Source organism: Tauraco erythrolophus, chromosome 26, assembly GCF_009769465.1.
Source record: "Tauraco erythrolophus isolate bTauEry1 chromosome 26, bTauEry1.pri, whole genome shotgun sequence".
Lineage (NCBI taxonomy): Eukaryota > Metazoa > Chordata > Aves > Musophagiformes > Musophagidae > Tauraco > Tauraco erythrolophus.
This window is the reverse complement of record NC_141490.1, coordinates 3,163,040-3,183,783: the sequence shown is the minus strand read 5'-3', so window position 1 is coordinate 3,183,783 and position 20,744 is coordinate 3,163,040. Positions and strand designations below refer to the sequence as shown.

The window sequence follows — 20,744 nt, the reverse complement described above, 5'->3', positions numbered from 1 at the left end:
ATTTAAACCCAGTTTCCCACTCCCTGCTGCAGAGCCAACCATGCGAATCATACACAGGATAAAAGCCTTGGGTGCACAGACAGAAAGCATGGAGCAGACTGCAAAGGTGCAAGGCTGCAGCAGCTGCTTTAGCTTACCATACGTCTCGGATCTACTCTCCTCTGAACTAGACTTTGTCTTCTTGGAGGAGCTATCTGCACGAGAGCAGGAGAAAAGGAGAGAGAGATATAGAAAATATGGAGACCAAACATGAGAAAAAAAAAAAAACTTCATGAAAAACACAGACTGATTTATTAGGTTAAATCGTGCAAAACACAAATAAGATGCGAACAAAACATAGGTGAAACACTTGGAATAAGGGGTGAATAACACGAGCATGAAGGTACATGTAACACCACAAAGAATTTATTACAGAATCTAAGACACAGTAAGAGAAGTTCTCCTGCAATAAACTACAGAAAGTATTCTCGATAAAAACAGTTCAAGCATAGAAACTCTGGTAACGTTTATCTCCAGAGTAAGTAATTAACATGTACAGTAGTTCAGCATTCTGAATTCACTTCTTAAAAATAAAGAAGACTTTATGAAGGCTACAGGACAGAGTTCACTTATCAAATCAGATCACAAGCATCGTAACAGTGGTGCCAGGTTAACACTCTCAAATTTGGGACGACTTTCATCAAACTAAGATTAGAGTATTCCTGAAATTTGCTTCTGAAGGGAACAAACTCCTTCTACAAAACAGGTTCACAGCCTGAGACCTCTCCCAATCTATCCCAACCTGAAATAATTTGACATTACTTATTCTCAAGGACAAAGGAAAAGATGCCAAGCACTAATTCAGGTGTTCTGCCTTACAGGGTTTTTTATTTAAACAGACACTAAAAAACTATTTTAATTTATGTGCACTATGAAAGAGTCGTGCAGCTAGTGACAGAAAGCGTTAACGAACAGGACGGTTTATAAACATCAGCTTCAAATGTCTTGTGCAAAAACACATTCTACAAGTTCTACCACCTTTACATTCAACTCTCATCTCTTCCACAAGCCCCAGGGTAAAGACTGGACTAAACAGCAGAACGCACAGACATAAGAAATGCACATTGCATAGGGCCAGGAGCCCGTCATGCATTTCACGAACATACACTGTAGTCACTGGGTTAATGCATCAGAGTCCCTGCATGCATCCTAATTTCCAAGACAGCGCTGACAGGCTTACCAAGTTGACTCAGATTTAACCTTTTGGAGGATTAAAAAATAGGATATCATATCCTTTAAAAATAGACACTCATCTTAAAACATGTCATGTTGGAAAGCACAAACTCACTTTAAAAGTGACAGAGATAGATTAAAATCCACTAAGGCTCACAAAAAACCTCAACAAGGAATACCAGTCCTAATCAAGCATCTATCTCCAATTCCACACTTTGTCTAAAACAGCCGAAAGAACTACTCACAACTAATTACAGTATTTGCCTACTGAAATTTCAGACTGACTTTTCTGGAAGAGGAAGTAGTTATAATTATTCACTGATACCACTAATCTAGATTTATTCTTGCACAGTTAGCTGCGTTGTAGATGAGCATGTTTAAAAGCAAGCCCATATTCATTCCAATGCCTGCATGCTTCAAAAAGGCTTTGCAATCGCACAACTCTGAAAACCACATTTGTTGACACGTTAAAACAATTCTTATTCCGATCCCCAGTATTTTTCAAGTTGAAGTCTAGATTTTCACCTGTGAAGTTTTAGAACTTTACCTGTCGGATCAAAGTCGTGTGTACTACTGCAGCGTTCAACCTTCTGTTTCTTGTCAGCTGGAGACTCTCTGCTCAGAATGCTGCCGTGTCTGTGTCAAACCAAAGCAGAGGATCCTGACTACCATACCACAGAAGCACTGCCTCACTGGCGAGGCTCTTGGAAACAACCTTAGCTAGTTCTGTTTGCTAATAAGGAATTCAGATAAAAACGTCCACATTAAGTTCACCTAAAAAAATTATTCCCAGACTGAATTCAAGTGGAAAAAATATCTCCCTCAGAATCTTTGGGAGTGTATTCAAGGTTCTAGAAACACTCTCATTAATCTTTGAGGTTAGTAACAGCAAGTGCATTCTCTTTATCATTCAACACCAGGAAGTTTTTATTTTAAAAGCAAAACAAATTTTAAGTTATTTTTAAGTAAAACTGAAAAAACTCCTGAAATCTTAACTCTACCTCTTCTCCCATCAAACCTTAAATATCTGTGTATGCAAAAATTAAAGATTTCGAACACCTTCCCCCACCCAAAGGAAGTGTCTGTACATCATACACCAACATAGCATCACCTTCTCTGACTATCTCAAATCTCAGGTAAGACGACCCACCAGTGTATGTAACAGAAACGCACAGGGTAACACTATGCCGTGCACTTTAAGTACACTACCAACTATATTTTTGGCACCCTGTCCCAATCTGGATATTAATTTCCACACATCTGTAATGGGTATTGCTTTCTGTGGTTGTACTTTTTTTTTTTCCCCCTTTTAAAAGCATTCCTGCTTCCAAAATGCTGTATCATAATTTGCAATACAAATAAACAGTCAAACTTCAGTAACTCACCTTGTAGGTTTTTTGAGAGGAAACCTGAAAAGAAGAAAGAACATAAGTTTAATGAATTTGTTTTGTTTCTCAGCATTATGTTCGATGTCAACACTAATGCTTAAATATAAACAGTTATTTCACACTTCTGTAATGCCTTCACAAGAGAACGAGTCTTTTTTGTTCTACTACAGTCAACTATTAGTCCATTTACAGTTGATTCAACTAGGTAAAGAATTACTATCTTTTATCAATATGCTTAAGGTTTCAAACAGAACTAAGAACAGAAGCAGGATCTATGCTCTCAAATCCAGCATCTAGTAGGTCTTTCTTCCTTAGTAGAGTACTGTAGCTCGTGGATCATCTTCCTCTCGTAACAACTAGTTCTATACACTAAAAATTAATGTTGCTTGATTTTTTTTGTCCTGCTGATGAACTGAGTATCTTGCACCTAATGAAGGTCCAAACTCTAACTGAAAAAGTCTCCTATAGCTGAGACATTCCAGTTATCTCCTTCCTATGTGGGTTCTGTGGTGCCTAGTAATACAGGAGCTCATGTTGACATCTCTCAACAAGATGTCTATTTCCATAAAACCATATGAACTTGACATCTTTGAGACAAGCACAACAGAGTAAAGTTAAGTTAAAATTATATTAACTACTCCAAATATTATTGGGACATACAGATAAAATAGGCAAAATAAACTCACAGTTAAAGGAAGGAAGAAACGTATACACATTTTCTAAGCAAGGAAAAGGTGTAGGACTTACGAAACAGGGATTTCTTTTTTTTCCTTGAATTACCACAGAAAAATGACAAAGTGTATGCCATCCAGTTTAAGGCATCAACTTTACACAGAACTTTTCAGAACTTCAGCTCAATTCCTACTTGTTAAACGTTTTTAGATCCTTCAGCTGGAAAGCAACACATTTAGAGCTGAATGGGTATGTATAATAAAAGACTAGATAACTTAAGTCGCCTTTTGTTCTAAATGAAGACACCTGCAATTATTATAGTTGAACATTTCCCCCTATATATGCAATAGTTATCCTTATTGTATTCAGTTCCTCCTATTTATACAGGTTTTCCAAGAAGTAATGGGGTGAGGGTTAGTGGGAGGAAGGGAAGAGAGTGAAATAAAAAGAAATCTAATATCAGAAAAGTTAACAAGGCATTAAACAATGCAACTTTATTTTTTTTTTTAACCTTAACTTAGTTTAAACAGACTTATTTGGTAAAGATCAATAGTCCCACAGTAAGTCTGCATTCGAAAAAGACATCATCAGCGCAGGACAGCCCCAAGGACACCACCTCCAAACTTAGACTCAACTGAGCTGAGTGATGGCCCTGTCCAACACGTAGAATCAAACGGTTCTCAAAGAGCATTTGAGAGCATTACAATAAAAGATTCCTTGAGTACCACCAAGAAGACTACTCAAAACACACACCTCATGTTTTAAGCTGCTTCATTCTCCAAAGGAGAGGCACCTTGTCAACTATTCTGTTTTCCTCAATAATTACGTATAGGGTGGCCCAGGCAGAAATAGCACAGTCTTAGGAGCTACAGTAGCTCCCTCCCCATTACTTGAAAAACATAACTGGATACATAGCAGAAGTACTCAACTTAATCCCTCTCTCTGAATAATAGGTACGCCGTTAAACGCATATATACCCAAAACGCTGGCCAGCTCACGCATGCCAATCCCCTATGCAAGTATACACTAATATGGCAACTCCAAAACAAACACCTGATGATACATCAGGCCACTGAAATTCAAATGTCAGTCTATTACTAAAAATAATTATACATATCAAGGCACTTGCCATCTTTCAGATAACAGCATCAAATTTAGTTGAAATACAACAGCGGCTTCAAAATAAAGAGGATAGATAGGGCCTTTGATCATATAAGTCTTAGGAATCTATGGGTAAAGCAGCACAGAAGTTAATTAATTGAAGAAAAAAGGTTGCATACAGACTCCACAAGAAGTGGTAGTCCTCTTTTCTCCTCCCCAAAAAAAGCAGTATTTTCATCTCAGAACCCTGGAAAATCCATTCTTATTCAAATAAGAAACATGTAGCTAACCAAGCCTCTCCTCATTCTGCTCTACCTGCAAAGCCAGATCTCTTTAGCATTCAGTCCTCTCATTTACAAATTTTGGTCCATGAAGAACTACTTTGTGCAAGACAGACAACCTGAATCTCAAAGTAAAGAAAATCAAAGTAATCTCAGGCCAACCTAACCCTGTTCAAACACTGTACGGTACACAGGCGCAGTACTAATCAAGTGTTTCATTGAAAAGTAGAAAAGGAAATAAAGGCATCCAGGGAAAGGCAATCTATCGTCCCTGCAAAGGCAGGAAAAGATGCTCAGGAGGAATTATACCACATTTTATCTAATGCATGAACTTTTGAGCTGCATAAGAAATCCTAACACTGCTAACAAATATTTTAATGAAGCATCTAAGTGAAAATCTTTATCTCAGTGTTTCTTATCAGGCTCCCAGAACTCCAGGCTTATGCTCTTGCAGCAAAAGAAATCATTTATGAACAAAATGAAATTAGTTCACTGTTGGACTGTTTTGGTTGGTTCAGAGTTAATTTTTTCCTGCTCAAGGATGAAGTGCAAATCTCCTATTTTTAGAGGTCTAGAAAGTTGTGTACAACCTTTCTACTTATATGTAGAACATCGACACTAATTATTTAGAAAGTGAACCCTAAAATCTTTGTATATAGAATGGCACTGAAATCATCAAGAGTTTTTTCTGTGCTTTGACGTTAACGGTGAGCACAGAAGACCCACTGAGTGAGGGCCAAAATCCCACAGCTTCCTAGTCTGAGGCCGTAACTGCACTAACAGCCGCAGGCACGGCACAGTCGGGGCTCCCAGGAGGCGGCTCGCTCCGAAGAATCCCCACCACGCTGATGCTGACGCGCACGAGAAGAGAAGCCCGAGCCCAGGCCCGGGATGGCACGAGTGCTGGGCTTGCTCCCCTTGGGCTCCGTCCCCACTGTGTCCGCAGGCACACGGCTGCGGAGCACGCCGGGAACGACTCCCGGAAGCTCTGGAGCCCCTTGGCCGCCCGCCAGCTTCCTGCGTTTCTTTCTTCTCCAAAGCAGAGAGGGAGGGACGGACGCGGCGGGGAAGCTGGGCCAGCAGCGGGTCACCATCGCAGCGAAGCCTCTCGGGCACAGGCAGCACGTTCACTAGAGGCAGGGAGGCTGAGGGAGCTCCAGGCCCTCTCCTGAGCTTGCTTTGCTTCAGAGGCATTCCATAAAACCAACGGAGTAGGAAGCGGGTGGGCTTTGTCCAGCTGGGCTGGAGGTGAAGCTCCTCAGCCCTCCCGAAAAACTCCCCTCCCAGACCTGAAATCGTTTCGGGCCACCGAGTTACAAAATCATAGACATTAGAGATGGAGTCGGCTGAGCCAAGACTACAACTGCGAGTAGCCAGACTGTGAGGGAGCACTCCGTAGAGAAGTTCCTCCTCTTTTCCCAGCTACCTACCCAAATAGTACCTAGCACTTCTTGATCTGCTGAAGACATTCTTCAGTTCCCAAACACTATGTCACTTGTGTATTACAGCAGAAAGAGAGACAAAGTGGATAAATGGAGTATAATCAAAGAACACAGAAGAGCTCCCATGAGTTTATCCAACAGCTATCAGTATTTCAGTGCAACTTGTCTTCACTCTGGAATTGTATGAAGTTTGAAAGCAGTACTGGAACTCCCTTCACCGTGTTATAGCATCCAGCACTATATATAACATACAAAATGTTTTTCACCTGCTATTGTAAACACCATGCAAGCTGAAGGCACAGCAGGGTGTGGTTAACAGCTGGAAAGTTAATTCCAAATCTAGCTGGCAAGTTTAGGCTACACGATAAAACCCTGTAGACATTTTGTCTGATAACTGATGAACATCAGCACATTTTCAAACAAGTTGTTCCACTCTCCCAAATACCAGGAACAATTAAAAGCCAAGCCACATTTTGTTTTTAAAATACTGGGTCAAATAATTTAAGCAATCTAAATGCATCAAATTACTAGAAGTACGTCTTGTTAGTCACGCTGCATCAGGAAAATCTATTTACCATAAAGCCAAGAGAGAAACATACACCTACTACTAGTAACATTGTGGATTAAAAATTATACTTTTCCAAGTTAGCTCACACATGCATGCACCATTCAGTACTGGACCAGGGCCTAATAACTACCTTGAAGCCAAGACAGAAAAAGATAGTTTTAAGATCTAATGTGTCAAAACACACCAGAGCGAGGAAGGATTCCCAGCTTCTAACAGTACAAAGCATTCCATTCTAGCCCGGGAGGTTGAAAATATATCTGACCATAAATAGCATAGCATTCAGATAACCATGTTGGGTTTTTTTTTCCTCCCATATGAAAATATTACCAGAATTCAAGTATCTGCTATCTCAAAAACTGATCAAAGACAAAAATATTTAGATACAGACAAAGGCCCCAACCTTGGAAATACTTATTCATATGCCTAACTTTAGGTTCATTTACTTCAGCAGGACTACTCACATGCCCGAAATTAAGTTTGTGTGTGTTTGCGTGATGCAAGTATAAATTACTACCACTCGTGCTGAGATGAGTAAGAAATATTGTGAAACCCATACAGAAGAGAACAGCCAAAAACTGCTTGCTTGACAGAACTGATCTTTAATTAGGAGATGAACAGTTGCAATAGAAGCTTCTTCATTGCTTTATTAGTCTCATTTAAATAAGACATTGCTTGTTCCAGATAAACCCTCTTACAGAATTCTAAATTGGAAAGACAAGCAGCAAAAACACCTGACCACCCCAAATCCAGGGGAGATGAGAAATACTACAGGCTCACTCATTCATCTTTTTCACACGTTTAGAAAGAGAAGAGGAAAACCAAAGATTAACTCAAAGTCCAATCTGCCCCCCCAGTAAAAACCCACACCATGGATACTCAAAATGACATCATCCTACTTGTGAAGGTTTTCACCAAGTCAATGGGAGGCCTTCTGCCAGCACCACCTCCATGGATTTTTGGTGACAAAACGAGCTGTGTAACTGGCGGCTACACTTCTGGAAAGCTGAGCTGGATTGTACTTTCCTCTTGCTCATACATACCCAAACAGATCCTGTAACTGGAAGAACCGAAAAGATCCTACAACTGGAAGAACCAAAGTCTGCTCTTGGGTGACAGTTTAAAATTACTGAACAATTTAATGAGGCTTTCTAGTGCATCTAGTGCTTGTAACTCCTTCAGTACCTATTAAGCTTCATTTTCTGCACCCTGATTGGACCTGCACTGACAGTAGTCAAAAAAAGGCTACACTTTCTGCCTAAATCTAGTAGGTTTAAGTAAGTGCCTTCAAAGAACACTAAGCATGGGTGTCTTAAAAGCCATTCTGCAGATATTTCTTAGAATTTCATCTTGAAAGAGACAGGAAGAAACAAAACAAAAATAAGGAAAGTGTTCGTTTTCTCAGTTTGCAGATGTAGATATTCACCAGAGTAGTTTTTTGCTGGGCTTAAAAGCCCCGAGAAAGGCATTATGGGAGAGTGCTGACATGACCTGAACAAAAGCAGTACCAATGTGACCTTAATATAGAGCTAAAGGCAGTCTTCTGTCACAACAAAAAGGGGTAGACATGTTCTGCATAGGACAGCGGGTGAGTAAAACGAACTGATGAGATAGCAAATGACAGACAGAGAGAGAGAAACACAGATGCAGCAAGTGGGCAACTACTAGCAACCAAGAAAAAACGCAGACAGAAGTCTGCCATTTCACAGTACTGCCCACAAACTACAGCTGTAACCACACCAGCTATTCTGTGGACAACCCTGATTCAACACATCAAGTCTATTTACCTTAGCATTAACCCACTTAAAGAGCAGTTTTATGCAATGTCATCTTTTCCCCATATCAAAGCACATAAGCTCAGGAAACCACAGAGTTTTCTTCCTCAAAAAAAATCCCACTGCATACTGATGACAACGGATTGTTGACACAGGATTGTTGACACAAGGTGCGGAGAAACAGCCAGGCTGAGGAAGGGACCCGAACGGCGTGGATTCCTGGGAGCTGTCAGAGCCTAGGGACAGATCTTACGAACTTGTAGCAAGTGCACAAGGAGGCGAAACCAAGCTCGGCAATAAAAGTTTCTATGTTATTTTTGTAGGAGTCAAAGGCAGCAACCACAGCTGACGCAATGACTCATGGAAGAATCGTTCGTGGCATTATTAGCTTTAGATTACTGACAGCTTTGTGAACAGGCCTAGTCACTGCCTGCTGAGGAGGAGCATAAGAAGTTTAGTGAAGTGACTGGAGAGCCCATATAGCTACAATTTTGTCAACTTCACAGTTTTCCATCTTTTAAACATCCCCAGCAACTTCAGTGTTGGATTTGCCCTAATAAAGCAGTGAACACCTCCAACTCAATGTTACATTGTTTTTCTGGCCCACCAGTGTTTCTACACATAACTAGAACATGCCATTTGATTTTCCTTTTAGGTTAGAAAACGCAGCGTAGCCAATATAGCCCCTCAACATGCTTCTTGATGGATCAGTATAAGGACCAATGCGAGGGATCAGTGCTATGGCAACTGAAAGTGCTGAGTTAAGCACATAATGCAAACCAGGTTAAGATAAATTCGATAAAAATCAAGCAAAAAAACCTATACCTTTTCACAAGCCTGGAAAGGTAGCAGATTTCTACAGAGGAAGGCATTTCTACAGGGAAAGAGCATTCCACTGATGCTAGAGGGAGCACCTTTACATCACAAGGACGCTTCCTCTTTGAGCTCTAAGAAAATATGTGTGTATTTCTCTCTTTCATTCTTGCAGTTACCCGAAGATTTATTCTGTGTGAGGATTTTCTCAAGAAGGGTGAAGAGAAGGTGGTAGCGTGAGAAGAGAGCAAGAAAAAGAAAAAAATAAGTTTAAAAAGATGAAAGAAAAATAGAACATAAACATAAGCCTTCTTCACATAAGGCATTACAAGAACATGGAGATTTTGGCTCCACACAAGGAGTTACATGGAATTTGATGATGATACAGGAGTATATCCAAACAAACAGTGCTCTCTCTGGGAAATACTGCTTTGCAGATAGATGTGACCAGCTCTAAAAGGAGCTTGCAACCATGACTGTTAAATAGTCATGTTTTTTTAAAAAAAAAAAAAAAAAAAAAAGACAAGCAGGTTACTTTAAATATCCTATAGCCAACTGTAGTTCCTTCCTTAGCACCCTTTTGCTGTAAAACTTTCAGCCGGGAAGGGTTTATATTTCTCTATGAACAGTAACGTTTGGAACGGGTAGAAGAAAAGCATCTCTAGAGAAGTTTCATCCACAGTTCAGTCATTCAGTCCCAGCCCAAGCAAGTGCCTCAGCTATTTTCCATGACACAAGCACTTGGATTTTTCCAAGAGCTGATGTCAGGGCTTTTCATGGAGAAAGAACTGCATTTACAGGGCAGGCAAGGAAGGAGGGCTTCCCCAGCAGCTATTCTCAATGTGGCCTTTGTGCTGCTCTGCTGCTGAAGCCAGGACCCTGCAAGAACTGTAGAAACTCTACAAAGGGGAGGGGACAGAAACATTTCCAGCAGCCAGTGCTGTTCTTCCACTCCTGACTGACTTCCAAGGCTCAGAAGCATCAGCTTTCCATCAACAGGGCCTGAAGTTACAGCCTTTTAAGACAAGGGCATCTATTGTTTAATATCTCTACAATAGGGCCGCAGCAGACAAACAAAACTAAAACTGGGAGGGGGGCAGTGGAAGAGAACGTAAATAAACCAAGTTGCTCATGTTTTCCTAATGCTGCTTTTAGATTCAGCCTAAAAGCAAGACTTGAGCAATAGGGATGTGGTTTGCCCACAGAATGTGGTTCAGAACAGGAATAAACTTTGTTCAGAAACTAATGGAGAGCAGAGGTTGCCAAATCACAGGTGATTTCCTACTAGTTTCCCAACCTGACTGGTTACAAATTATTAGATCTGTCAGTTTCCGCCTCTGGGAAAGAAAAACTGACATCTTTGAAAAGGAAAACAATACATTAACTAAACACCATAAATACCGAAAAAGGCCAAGCATTTTTCTAAAAAGACCTTTGGACAACGTTACCACAACAAAAACTTAAGTAAAACTCTAGTGTACTGCAGAGCAAAACTGTCCACAATTTATTCATTTGCTGCTAGCTTTTATTGCATGACCCACTTAACAGAATTGACCAGGTATGGGAGAAAGGTCAAGCCTTGTGATTTCAGAAGTTATGACTCGGTTTCCTCGCTTATTTATTTGGTTTTAAGTAGGCTATAGACAAATATTCCCAGACACAGAGAGTTCAAGCTTCCCTGAAGCAAGGAAAAGCAGCTGAAATACGCATGGTTTGGCCATACCAGAGGAGCTCCAGAACAGCCTTTTTCTCCACGTTTTCACATGATCTTGGCAACCTGACGCTTCAGCTCTTTGAAGAGAAATAAAAGTGTAGAAAATGTGTTATGATTCTTTTTTCCAGTTTTCATTTCTGAAAATCATTTTAAATCCCTTTGCTCACAGACTGCTCCTCTATGAAAGAATCAAATAAAGCAACCAGGTTTCTTGCGCAGACAGGGCGTGGCAATCAAAATTAACTTGCCTCCCTAAACTGGAGCTAATTACGGGGAAATGAAATGTTTGCTTTGCTTGCCAATAATTGCAATACAGAACTGGCTCAATGGAAGCAACCCTACTCCCCGCCTCCCTACCACCACTCCTCCTACACAGCGTCTGGAAAAGCTTTCTAGTCAGATGCACACAAAAATCAAAGCAAGAGACAAAGGAAGAAGAGTGCTGCGCCAGACAATTTTATTTTCCTAAACCAACCGTAGGAACATAAAGCCATCAACTGTCATGGGATTTGCTTTCACCCAACACACGCATAAGGGCTTGGAGATCACTTACGTTGCCCTAGCGTGTCAAGCAGTTTTTTGCATTTCATTAGGCACACAGCCTAGATCCTTATTAATGCCATACCTAGCTTGTGGTTGTTGTGAACCAGCAGCGAGAGCAGTGTGGAAACAGTTCTTAAAAACAGCAAAAGGCAGCAATTAGAAAGGGAGGAGAAAAAACACATGCACGTAATACAACTGGAAACGTAGTTTTCAAAATACCGTAACACTAACTCCAATTATCCAGCTTTAAGGTTTGCAAATATGTGTACAAGGTTGAGAGTCACATCTGAGTATTTGGCTCAGAGTTCACACTCCTGGTGAGTGCGTGAGTACAGTTCCCTGGCACAGGAACACCAACCACACCTCTATTGCTTGTAACTAATAAATACAGCTCGGGTGCTAGGCACCAGTAAGAAAGTATTCACACTAAGACATATTTACTATTCCTCGAACATGTCTGTCAAAAGCTGTTTTAAAGAACCAACAATGCTAAGTTGCTCTTCTGCTCCTCAGCATTATGAACTCCTGTCTCACCTAATATCCACTGTAGATTGCCCTGATACAGACGTTACTACAGTTTGAAAACATTAGCAGCCATTAGCTCAGCAAAACCTTACCGATGGATTTATATATTCAAAAGGTATTATCAGTTTGTCTGTAGTACGTTGACCTACTGTACAACGCAAAATTTCATTAAGTTACTCCCACGATAAATAAGGTCAGCATGACTAAAATACTTAGCTCCAAGAAAGGCACCTTGTCTTATTTTAAGCATTTTCTTTCAATTCTCTTCTTAGCTTTTTAAAGGTTGATGCAAGTTTACTAGTCTAGAAATGTAATGCCAACACTTCAAATCCAAGACTTGCCTGCTCATAAGAACAAGGAATTTATTAGTTCAAAGCTAAGCAGACACGCAACCCAAAAGCATTTTCAGCCCTGCCTTTCCTTCTCCCACCCAGTCATGAACCTTTGGTCAAACTACACCCATTCTACATGGGACACACAGACAACATTCACCCTTATGACCTTTGCAAAGCTTCTAAATATTTGTCAGCTGCAATAAACTAATTTACAGTTAATACGTCTTAAACTACCCAAAGGCAAAGTGCTCCCAGTGGCCTAATTTAGACCAGGGAAAAACTGGATATACACACTATTTTACAAATGAAAGCTGTAGCACAGAGAGGACCAAGAAATCATTACCACATTGTTGCTTAACCTGTATAGTGCACTATTAGCTCTTAGTCCTCCACAGCTTCCAATCTAGCTAAAACTGCTGGTGAAGTTTTATTCATGTAGATGTGGACACCAAAGGCAACAGAAATCTAAATTATTTGCGACTAGATTAAAAATATGCAACTAATTGAACATTTCACCTTACTTGCTTCAACATCTCCCAACATGGCTTCTGACTCATATTTTAAAAGTATTCATGGAAAGTTTCTCAACTACACATCTCGAGTTTGTCAGAATTTACAAAAAAGAAAGGATGCGATGTAAACTGAACTATAAAGCGATAAGCAATGCCACCTAGTAAAGTTAAAGCTCTTAGTTATTTTCTTGGCCTAAGAAAAATAGACAGACTTCTGTAACACACAAACCTACTATTTCTCCCCTGAAACGCAGGTCTCACTTATAATACACAAGACAAAAGATGTACATAGCATACATTGCATGAGAAGTGAAAAAATTTACACAGGCATTTGTGGCATGCTTTTCTCCTTCACATTCAATCTTCCTCTTCATCAAAATTACATGATAAATACAGAAAGACCAACTGTAAAGGACTGGAGCAGAACACAGTATTAGGATTTCACAGCAATATCAAGCCTTGTTTCCTCTACTATAAAATGGAAGAGAAAAAAACAGTACCAAAGCCACAGTACTTGTAAAATGGCTCAAGATCCTGAGAACAGCATATGAGTCAAATACAATGCTATTAATAGGCCTCCGAATATGTTTGTATTAGTATTTTCCTCTTAGGTCTCTTAAAATAAATAAAAATACACAAAAAGAAAAAACATTTACTCAGGAAACCTATCAGCTGCTAAGAGACAATGGTAACAAAATTCCTTAAGACATATGGCAGCGGTATAGAGAAAAACAAACTATCAGATATATCAATAGCAGTTTTGTTTCCCCACCCCTTTCACTTACACCAGTTCTCGGTGCCTCCTCCTCATACAGGCACAATGCTGAGAACTGCCAACTCTGACCAACTTTGGTGAGAGCAGAGCTTGTGATAACTTGCAGATTGTTGCTCAGTATTTTAGAGAGTTACCTCTTCATGTCAGAGCCACCTACCATGCTGCCTTCCTGGAAAATGAACATCTGTCCACAAAGGGAAGTAAACACTTTATAGCATATCCACTCAAAAAAAAAAAAAATGCATATATACTTCTGTACGTATATATATAAAAACCAAATCCCTCCAGAAGTGATTAGCATCTCACAGCCCTTGCACATCAAATCTTTATACCCACACATTAGTAGAAACTAATAGAGAAAAGTCTCTCAGCACTCTGATGGCTGACACTGTATTAGCGCCGTCTCAATTCTGCACCAACAGTACTGTCCAGATCATCATTGTGAGTATCCTACACCGATGCAATTTGCTTAATTTTTAGAACACTTTACAATAAAATAAAAATAAATTAAAAAAAAAAAAAAAACACATCGAAAGCTGTATTCAGGAAAAAAAAGCACCCAAAACACTCAAAGATGGTTTCTTGAACACCAATAGCTAATTTAACATCAATACACACAAGATATCAGCTTATCAAAAATCACATTCACTTAGACTGCAAAAGCTGGTGAGAAGGTTCTGCTAACGTGCTGGTATGTAATTCAGCATTGGGAAGCGGAAAGAAGGTAGTGCTGCCAGCATCTACATCTATGGCATCCTTCCTAGCTGTCAAAACCTTTGTTCTTTTGATGAGACACTGAGGCACAGATTTTCACAGCAAGTATATTTAACTGGCCATTTTCACAATGAAAATGCAAACGAATAACTAACTCAGCAGCTATTAAAAGATTAAAAAAATAAAAACACCAAACCTAAACCGTACAAGAGAAAAATCTCCCTCCTCCCCCCCCTTTTTCCATCAGATATTAAAGGAAAAATTCTCTCTCTTCTGCATTCAGAGAAGCAATTTTCTCATCTTTCACTATATTCATATATCACCAAGCAGGAACAAAGACTCTCAAATATTACCTGTTTCACAAGACAAAGTCAGCTGAACAGGGAAATCCCAAAGGCCCATATCCAGGGGGAGTATAGAGACCAAATCCTCCTCTCCAAGGAGTGCAGCTAGCCTTCTTGGAAGCTTTCTGTTTTTTTCACGCTTATCCAATATCCTTGAGAGGCATCTGCCTGATTATTTCACTGACCACTTGAGGGAAGGGAAGAAACTCCTCCTCTTCTCTCCCACCTCCTCCCAACCTCCATCAGCTGTGGCCCTACACTGCACTGCTAATGGACACGCAGAGAACAGCATCCACGTACATCCCACAGAGATGACATGCAACAAGAAGAGAGCTAGGATTTTAAAATTCAGCATTTCCGACTGTCCTGAGACACAGAACAACATATACCGATATTTGTATTTATGTATATACAATACATAGATATGTATGTTCTGTATGTATTTATGCAAATGTACGTAGGCATGTATACGTGTGTATATATGTCTGTGTGCATGCATGTCACTAAATGAGATCACTGATCAAAGAAACTGCATCACATGAGGCACATTAACAAAGGCTTGGCACAGGGCAGCAAGATTTTTTTTTTTTTCCCTTCAATCCACTTCAGTCTTTTACAGGGTCACACTGTGCCATGTAACGTATTTTGTTTTCAAGCATTCTGAAAACAACCGACCACCACAGCACCTGAAAAGCACCCAGCCTCAGAAAAACAGAGTCTCTGTATTGTGCTAGTAGAGAATAGAGCAAGAAAAAGGGCGGGAGTGAAAACATGTCTCTGCCATCCAGGGAAAGAAACTAGGAGGTCAAAACAGGGGGGCAATAAGCTTACTGCTCTTACAGCTATGTGACTGGACCAGCCCTGGGGAAGAAGGATTGGAGGGTGAAGGGGCTGTTTTCTTTTTCTGCCCCAATAACCTAATTAAGTTTGTGAGCACTGCTAGCGGGATAGAAATTTCTTCACGCTACACTGTCTGTTTGTGTTTGATTAATGTAAATCTTCCCAGGGCTCTAACCATGCCCCAGGCAGTGTGATGCCTGGCTCTCCATTAACAACCATCCAAACTGCCACGTACAGCAGGATGAGAGAGAAATGAGATTTCTATTTTAGCCTTTGCCATAAAACCATCTAACTCAATCTAAATAATTTTTGGTGATTTGATTTGAATTACCATTCCTAATTAAATTCCATCTTTCCCAAATCATGGGGACTATTAAAAAGATGAAACGGCAGCGAACCACTTTAATACTTTAGTAGTAGTTCCTCTGCATTCCCTCAGTTCTCATGACCAAATCTTTTGGACTACACGCAGCACAACTTCTGCACTGCTCAGTTCAATGCGTGCTGGTACCAAATATAATCTCCAAGCCACAACTGCATCAAGGCTACAATTACACAGCAGACAGGAAGCCAAAGAAATCAACTCCTACCCTTACATCTATCTGCTCCATGGCTCTAAGCATGCAATAATCTCCCAGCCAGGGCTTGTATTTTCCATGCTTCCATCTTTTCCAGCGGCATGCATTATCATTTTCTAAATAGCAGGAAGCTGTATTTCATTGGTTCTTATTTTGAAACGTTTGCCCAGCTCCTCATTTTCTAGGAATTTCACAAATTGGAAAAGAAAACGTCAGCTCTCAAAAAGAAAATGGTAATCAGAGGAAAGCAAAAAACCCAGTTCATAGCCAGCTGCTCAGACACTCACAGGCTAGCACCCCTTCCTTTCAGAGTCCTGGTATATGACCTGAAGCACAGGAAAAGAAAAAAGAAAAAAAAAACCCACAAAAACGAATAGTGCAGGGTTTTTTAAACAAAAATGAAATCACAAAGTGTTATGGAAGCGAGAGAAAAGTCGTTGCAAATCCCAGAGCAGTGCTTCATATCCAGTTTATTCATGCCTGAGCAAGAATCACGTGCACCAAACAGCCACTGCTAAGGCATAAAGAGGGTGTCAAAACAGAGATATTTTTAAACCAGGATTACAATTTAAAATCAAGTATTTCTAATTCTTCTCCCTAATGCTCTTCATCATTAAGTGAAACATAGATGAAATAATGTGAGCAGGTCAATATACCTTACTTTGTTAAATCACAGTTTGCTTAAAACGTTATTGTTCCCCATTTCCTTAATCGTGCAGAATACTCTTACCAACTTCAGCAGTCCAAACAATGCACTCCAACAAGCAGATCTTGGAACAGATGGTCACAACCAGATCTGTTCCCCTCCACAGAAATTCACATGCCCTCGTTGCGTGCCTCAGTTTACCATTAAATAAGACTGCATATTACCCTGCTGCAGAGAAATACCACAAGTTTAAGATTCGTAAGGTGCTTCACAATCGTAAGAACAAATATGTACAACATTGTAGAGTATTATGCATTATATCTTGCAAAACTCAAATTCCTCTGAGCAGAGTGCTTGCTTTTTGAAATTTGCATGTAAAAATATTTAATTTTAAACTATTCAGGTCAGTGAACAAACGGAGGAATACAACAGGAATATGCTTCAAGGCTGTTATGCCTTTACCTCGGAAGGGAAGTTTTCAATCCCCTTAAACATAAAAACTCTCTTACTGGCATCAGCACTTGAGAAAATAAATGCATTTGTACCATGAAACAATCTTAAAAGCTTCAGAAACAGATATTGCAACCTTCTCTTCATTATAATAAAGTCAAAAACACTTTGAAGAAACCAAGTAAAATCTCAGTCTGTCAGGAAAAGTATTGAGTAGAAAAAGGATTTAAGCACGGAGCACAGCAACATCACTTTTGCAACATTAATATGAGAATGAACTCTTGAGCCTAACATTGAATTTGCTCATTTCTTGCCCTAAGGTTTCTTTTAATTGCAAAAACAATATAGAAGGGACTGGTGTAAATAAACAGGGCCGGTCCTGTAGATTGCTGCTCTCCTGAAACACTGAATTTCGGAAAGGACATTGCTTTCTAATGCACCAAGCACCTTTGAAGCCTATTATGTCCAGACTGGAAACATCACAAAGGTGGCACGCATCACGACTTGAGACAAAGTTCTCTTTCTTACTTATGATGGGGAAGAGCATATGAATAACTGATTTTTAACAGGATTATTCTCCACTATGCAGACCAGTCATATAAGACTTCACTGCAGTTCTTTTGCATGTGCACATGATAAACCTATAATTTTACGGTATTTATTTATATTTTATCTACAGCTTTTGGGGAAAAAAAACACAATGCATTCCTTTCAAGTACAAACCAATGCAGCTGCCAGGAAACGGTGTAAAAACAAGAAAGATTCAGGAATGGAAGCTTATATCTAGCTTCCTACTCTGATTCCCCAGATTTCCTTCCCTCAGTACTCTCTCAGCCACAGGACATAAGAAGAAAACAATTTGGAGGGGAAGAAAAAAAAAAAATCTTTGACCAAAAAAAAAGCAAGAGAGTCTGGTGCAACCAGGATTTTAGAAGAAATTAGAGATAGCTACGATATGGTTAGGACTGTAAATGTGGCATCACTATTTTAAATCTACAGGGATTTCTACAGTCCTAGACAACAGCAGGAAAGGAGGATAAAGAAAGAAAACATGCAAAAGAGATATCACTTTCCACATTATTAGAAAAAGAAATCTCTCCTAAGAATTTTGGGAAGATGGTAAAATAATAAGTAGATAACTCCTCCTCATTTAGCCTGTTTTCTTTGTCCTTTTAGAGAAAGTGTAATAAAACATACGACAATTAAGTTAAATAAGTGCTTCTGAAACATCACACTACAAGTTACAAGCCTGTATACTTCAGGTTTCCCTTTCCAGAATTTTCTTTGTTCCAACATTCTTTGTCAAGTAACCGCAATTTTGGTCCCTATTGCTTCCCTTACACTCTCTGTTGATTACAGAATGCTTTACTTCTTGCCCATATACAAACCACATACCCTGCAAGCAACATAAGCAAAGTTCTTCTCCTTGTTCAATAGCAGTATTAGCAGCTCGCAGCTGGTTAGGCTGGGATATGGTAAATATTTATGCAGAATTCACAGACCTTTACCCCAATAAGGAGCCAGGCATGGGAAAAGAACAGCTTCCCAGAGCTCCATACAGCGGAAGCAAAGTGGTCCCCAAGGAACGGAGTCCACACCCCTGCAAAAAAAAAAAAAAAAAATCAAAAAAAAAAAATCCATGGAGCAGCAAGAAGAGCTCCACATCTGACAGCTACCACAGCTGGCTGAGTTTCTACAACAAAACCTAAGGCCTCAATGCACCAAGCCCTAAGCATCCTGTTTGCAGCTTGGCTGAAGAGGTCAAACATCGCTCACCTCTTCTGGAAAGGTCAGAGAGGCGTGGATGAAGAAATCTATCCTTGAAAAAGGATTTAGTTCACATACTATCAGGATATGGGATGGACATGCATTTTTAATCAACGAATCCCTAACATTGTAACACATCACATCAATACACAAAAAGCTTGCCAATGTACTTCCTTAGCCCCTAAAATCATAAATGATAGGCAGAAGGGCTGTCCAGTTCCTCCATCACAGTATCTAAATACTGTATAGAGCCGTATGTTATGACCCCTGACTCTCATTCTCTCCCTTTCATTTGACGGGCTCAGGATATTAATTTCTCCTATCTTTTATATAAAGCAACGAAATCCATCCCACACATCTTAAATAAACAGGAACTAGCAAAAGGCTACTGTGCACTTTTTTTTTTGAGTGTAAATATAAAAGTACAGACAAGAAGATATGCAAGAAACCTCACATATTTCAGCCAGATACTGCAAAAACAGAGATCAGTAGATGACCTGCATCTTTTAGACATATCTGAGTCTTTTCAAGTACAAAAATAGTGAGCCACAATTTAGAACGTAGATACCTACTGAGATGTCACAAAAATGTCAGAGGAACTGAACTTCACTTTAATAGCAGAAAGGATGGTGAATGTCTTATTTTATTTTTTTTTAATAAAAAGTTCAGAACTCGCAGACTTCATTCACAATGGCACGTCTTTCTTGTCACCAAGAGACATATAAACTATACCTTTTTTTTCCTCTATGCCTATGCTGCCTTATTTTCAAGTCACTTTTTATTTTTGCTTTAGATGCATCTTGGTCTTTGACCTTCTGTCTTTACAGAACAGATATCGATCCTTCAATACTGCTTCTGACAGTAGCAGCACACAGACATCGCCTGACCTTGTTCCATCACCTGCAGATGACTCCTTTCTGCTACCTGCAGAACCACCCAGGCCTTATGTCCACCCTCTGCCTTCACAGCACAGACAGCATTCTCCCACAAACTTTCATAGGCCTCAAATATCAACAACTTGCAAGCAGCATATAACTAAGAAATCTTCTGTTTGGTTACTCTGGGCATGCTTTATGGAAAACAGAAGACAACCTGATGAACAAACAAGTTAATCTTTCATTTGAGTACCTGAAGTATGTTGCATTACATAACAAGCAGTGGAAGTTAAAGATACAGAAACTTCCTCTTAAGAATTTCTGCAAGTCAAAGTAGACAATTTAAGGTGAGCTTACGTCAGATAAAGTAATAATTTTACAAAACCACATATACAAACTCTTCATTATTTCAGTTCCTTAGAAACATGCCTTAAATTACTGGAACTTTGTTTGAAAAATAGGAAACTGAGGTACAGAAACAGGAAATTACTTTTGCAGTAAAAAAGATCAACAATTGCTGAAGTAGAAACACTATCCAGATTATTTGACAAGTACTCAGCCATTCTATCTTCAATCAGTACCATAATTCCTTTTTTAAAAGATTAGCAAGAGAATTCTGCATGGCATCCTGTGAGGTACAGAAACCAAGTCATAGGTACTTGGCACATACAACAGACTTGGGAAGGAAAGTTAAACTGAGTGTTAGCAATGCACATGCAAATAAGCCAAAAGACCTGCAAGCTTCCAGATTTCAGAGCATTTTGACACGAGCGTTAACGAAACGTTTTTAGGATCCCAGACACCAAATGAGAACCCCCTAAGCAATAGACCCCAACTTTCTAAGTACATTAGCAGACACAGCTTCAGCAGTCACTAT

General features: G+C 39.7%; 1 protein-coding gene across 5 annotated transcripts in view; it reads right to left on the bottom strand.

Moving 5' to 3' along the window:
• Nucleotides 1-20,744, bottom strand: part of ARHGEF12 (Rho guanine nucleotide exchange factor 12) — a 76,012-nt gene that overhangs the window by 40,566 nt on the left and 14,702 nt on the right. For 3 of the 5 annotated variants that reach the window (XM_086626820.1, XM_086626821.1, XM_086626824.1), the window contains exons 2-4: nucleotides 2,598-2,621; nucleotides 1,760-1,848; nucleotides 138-194 (exon numbers count right to left, since the gene is read on the bottom strand). In XM_086626820.1, coding sequence (XP_086482946.1) covers nucleotides 138-194; nucleotides 1,760-1,848; nucleotides 2,598-2,621 — 170 coding nt within the window. The remainder of the gene's footprint in view (nucleotides 1-137; nucleotides 195-1,759; nucleotides 1,849-2,597; nucleotides 2,622-20,744) is intronic. The other 2 variants (XM_086626822.1, XM_086626823.1) reach the window with 1 other exon arrangement.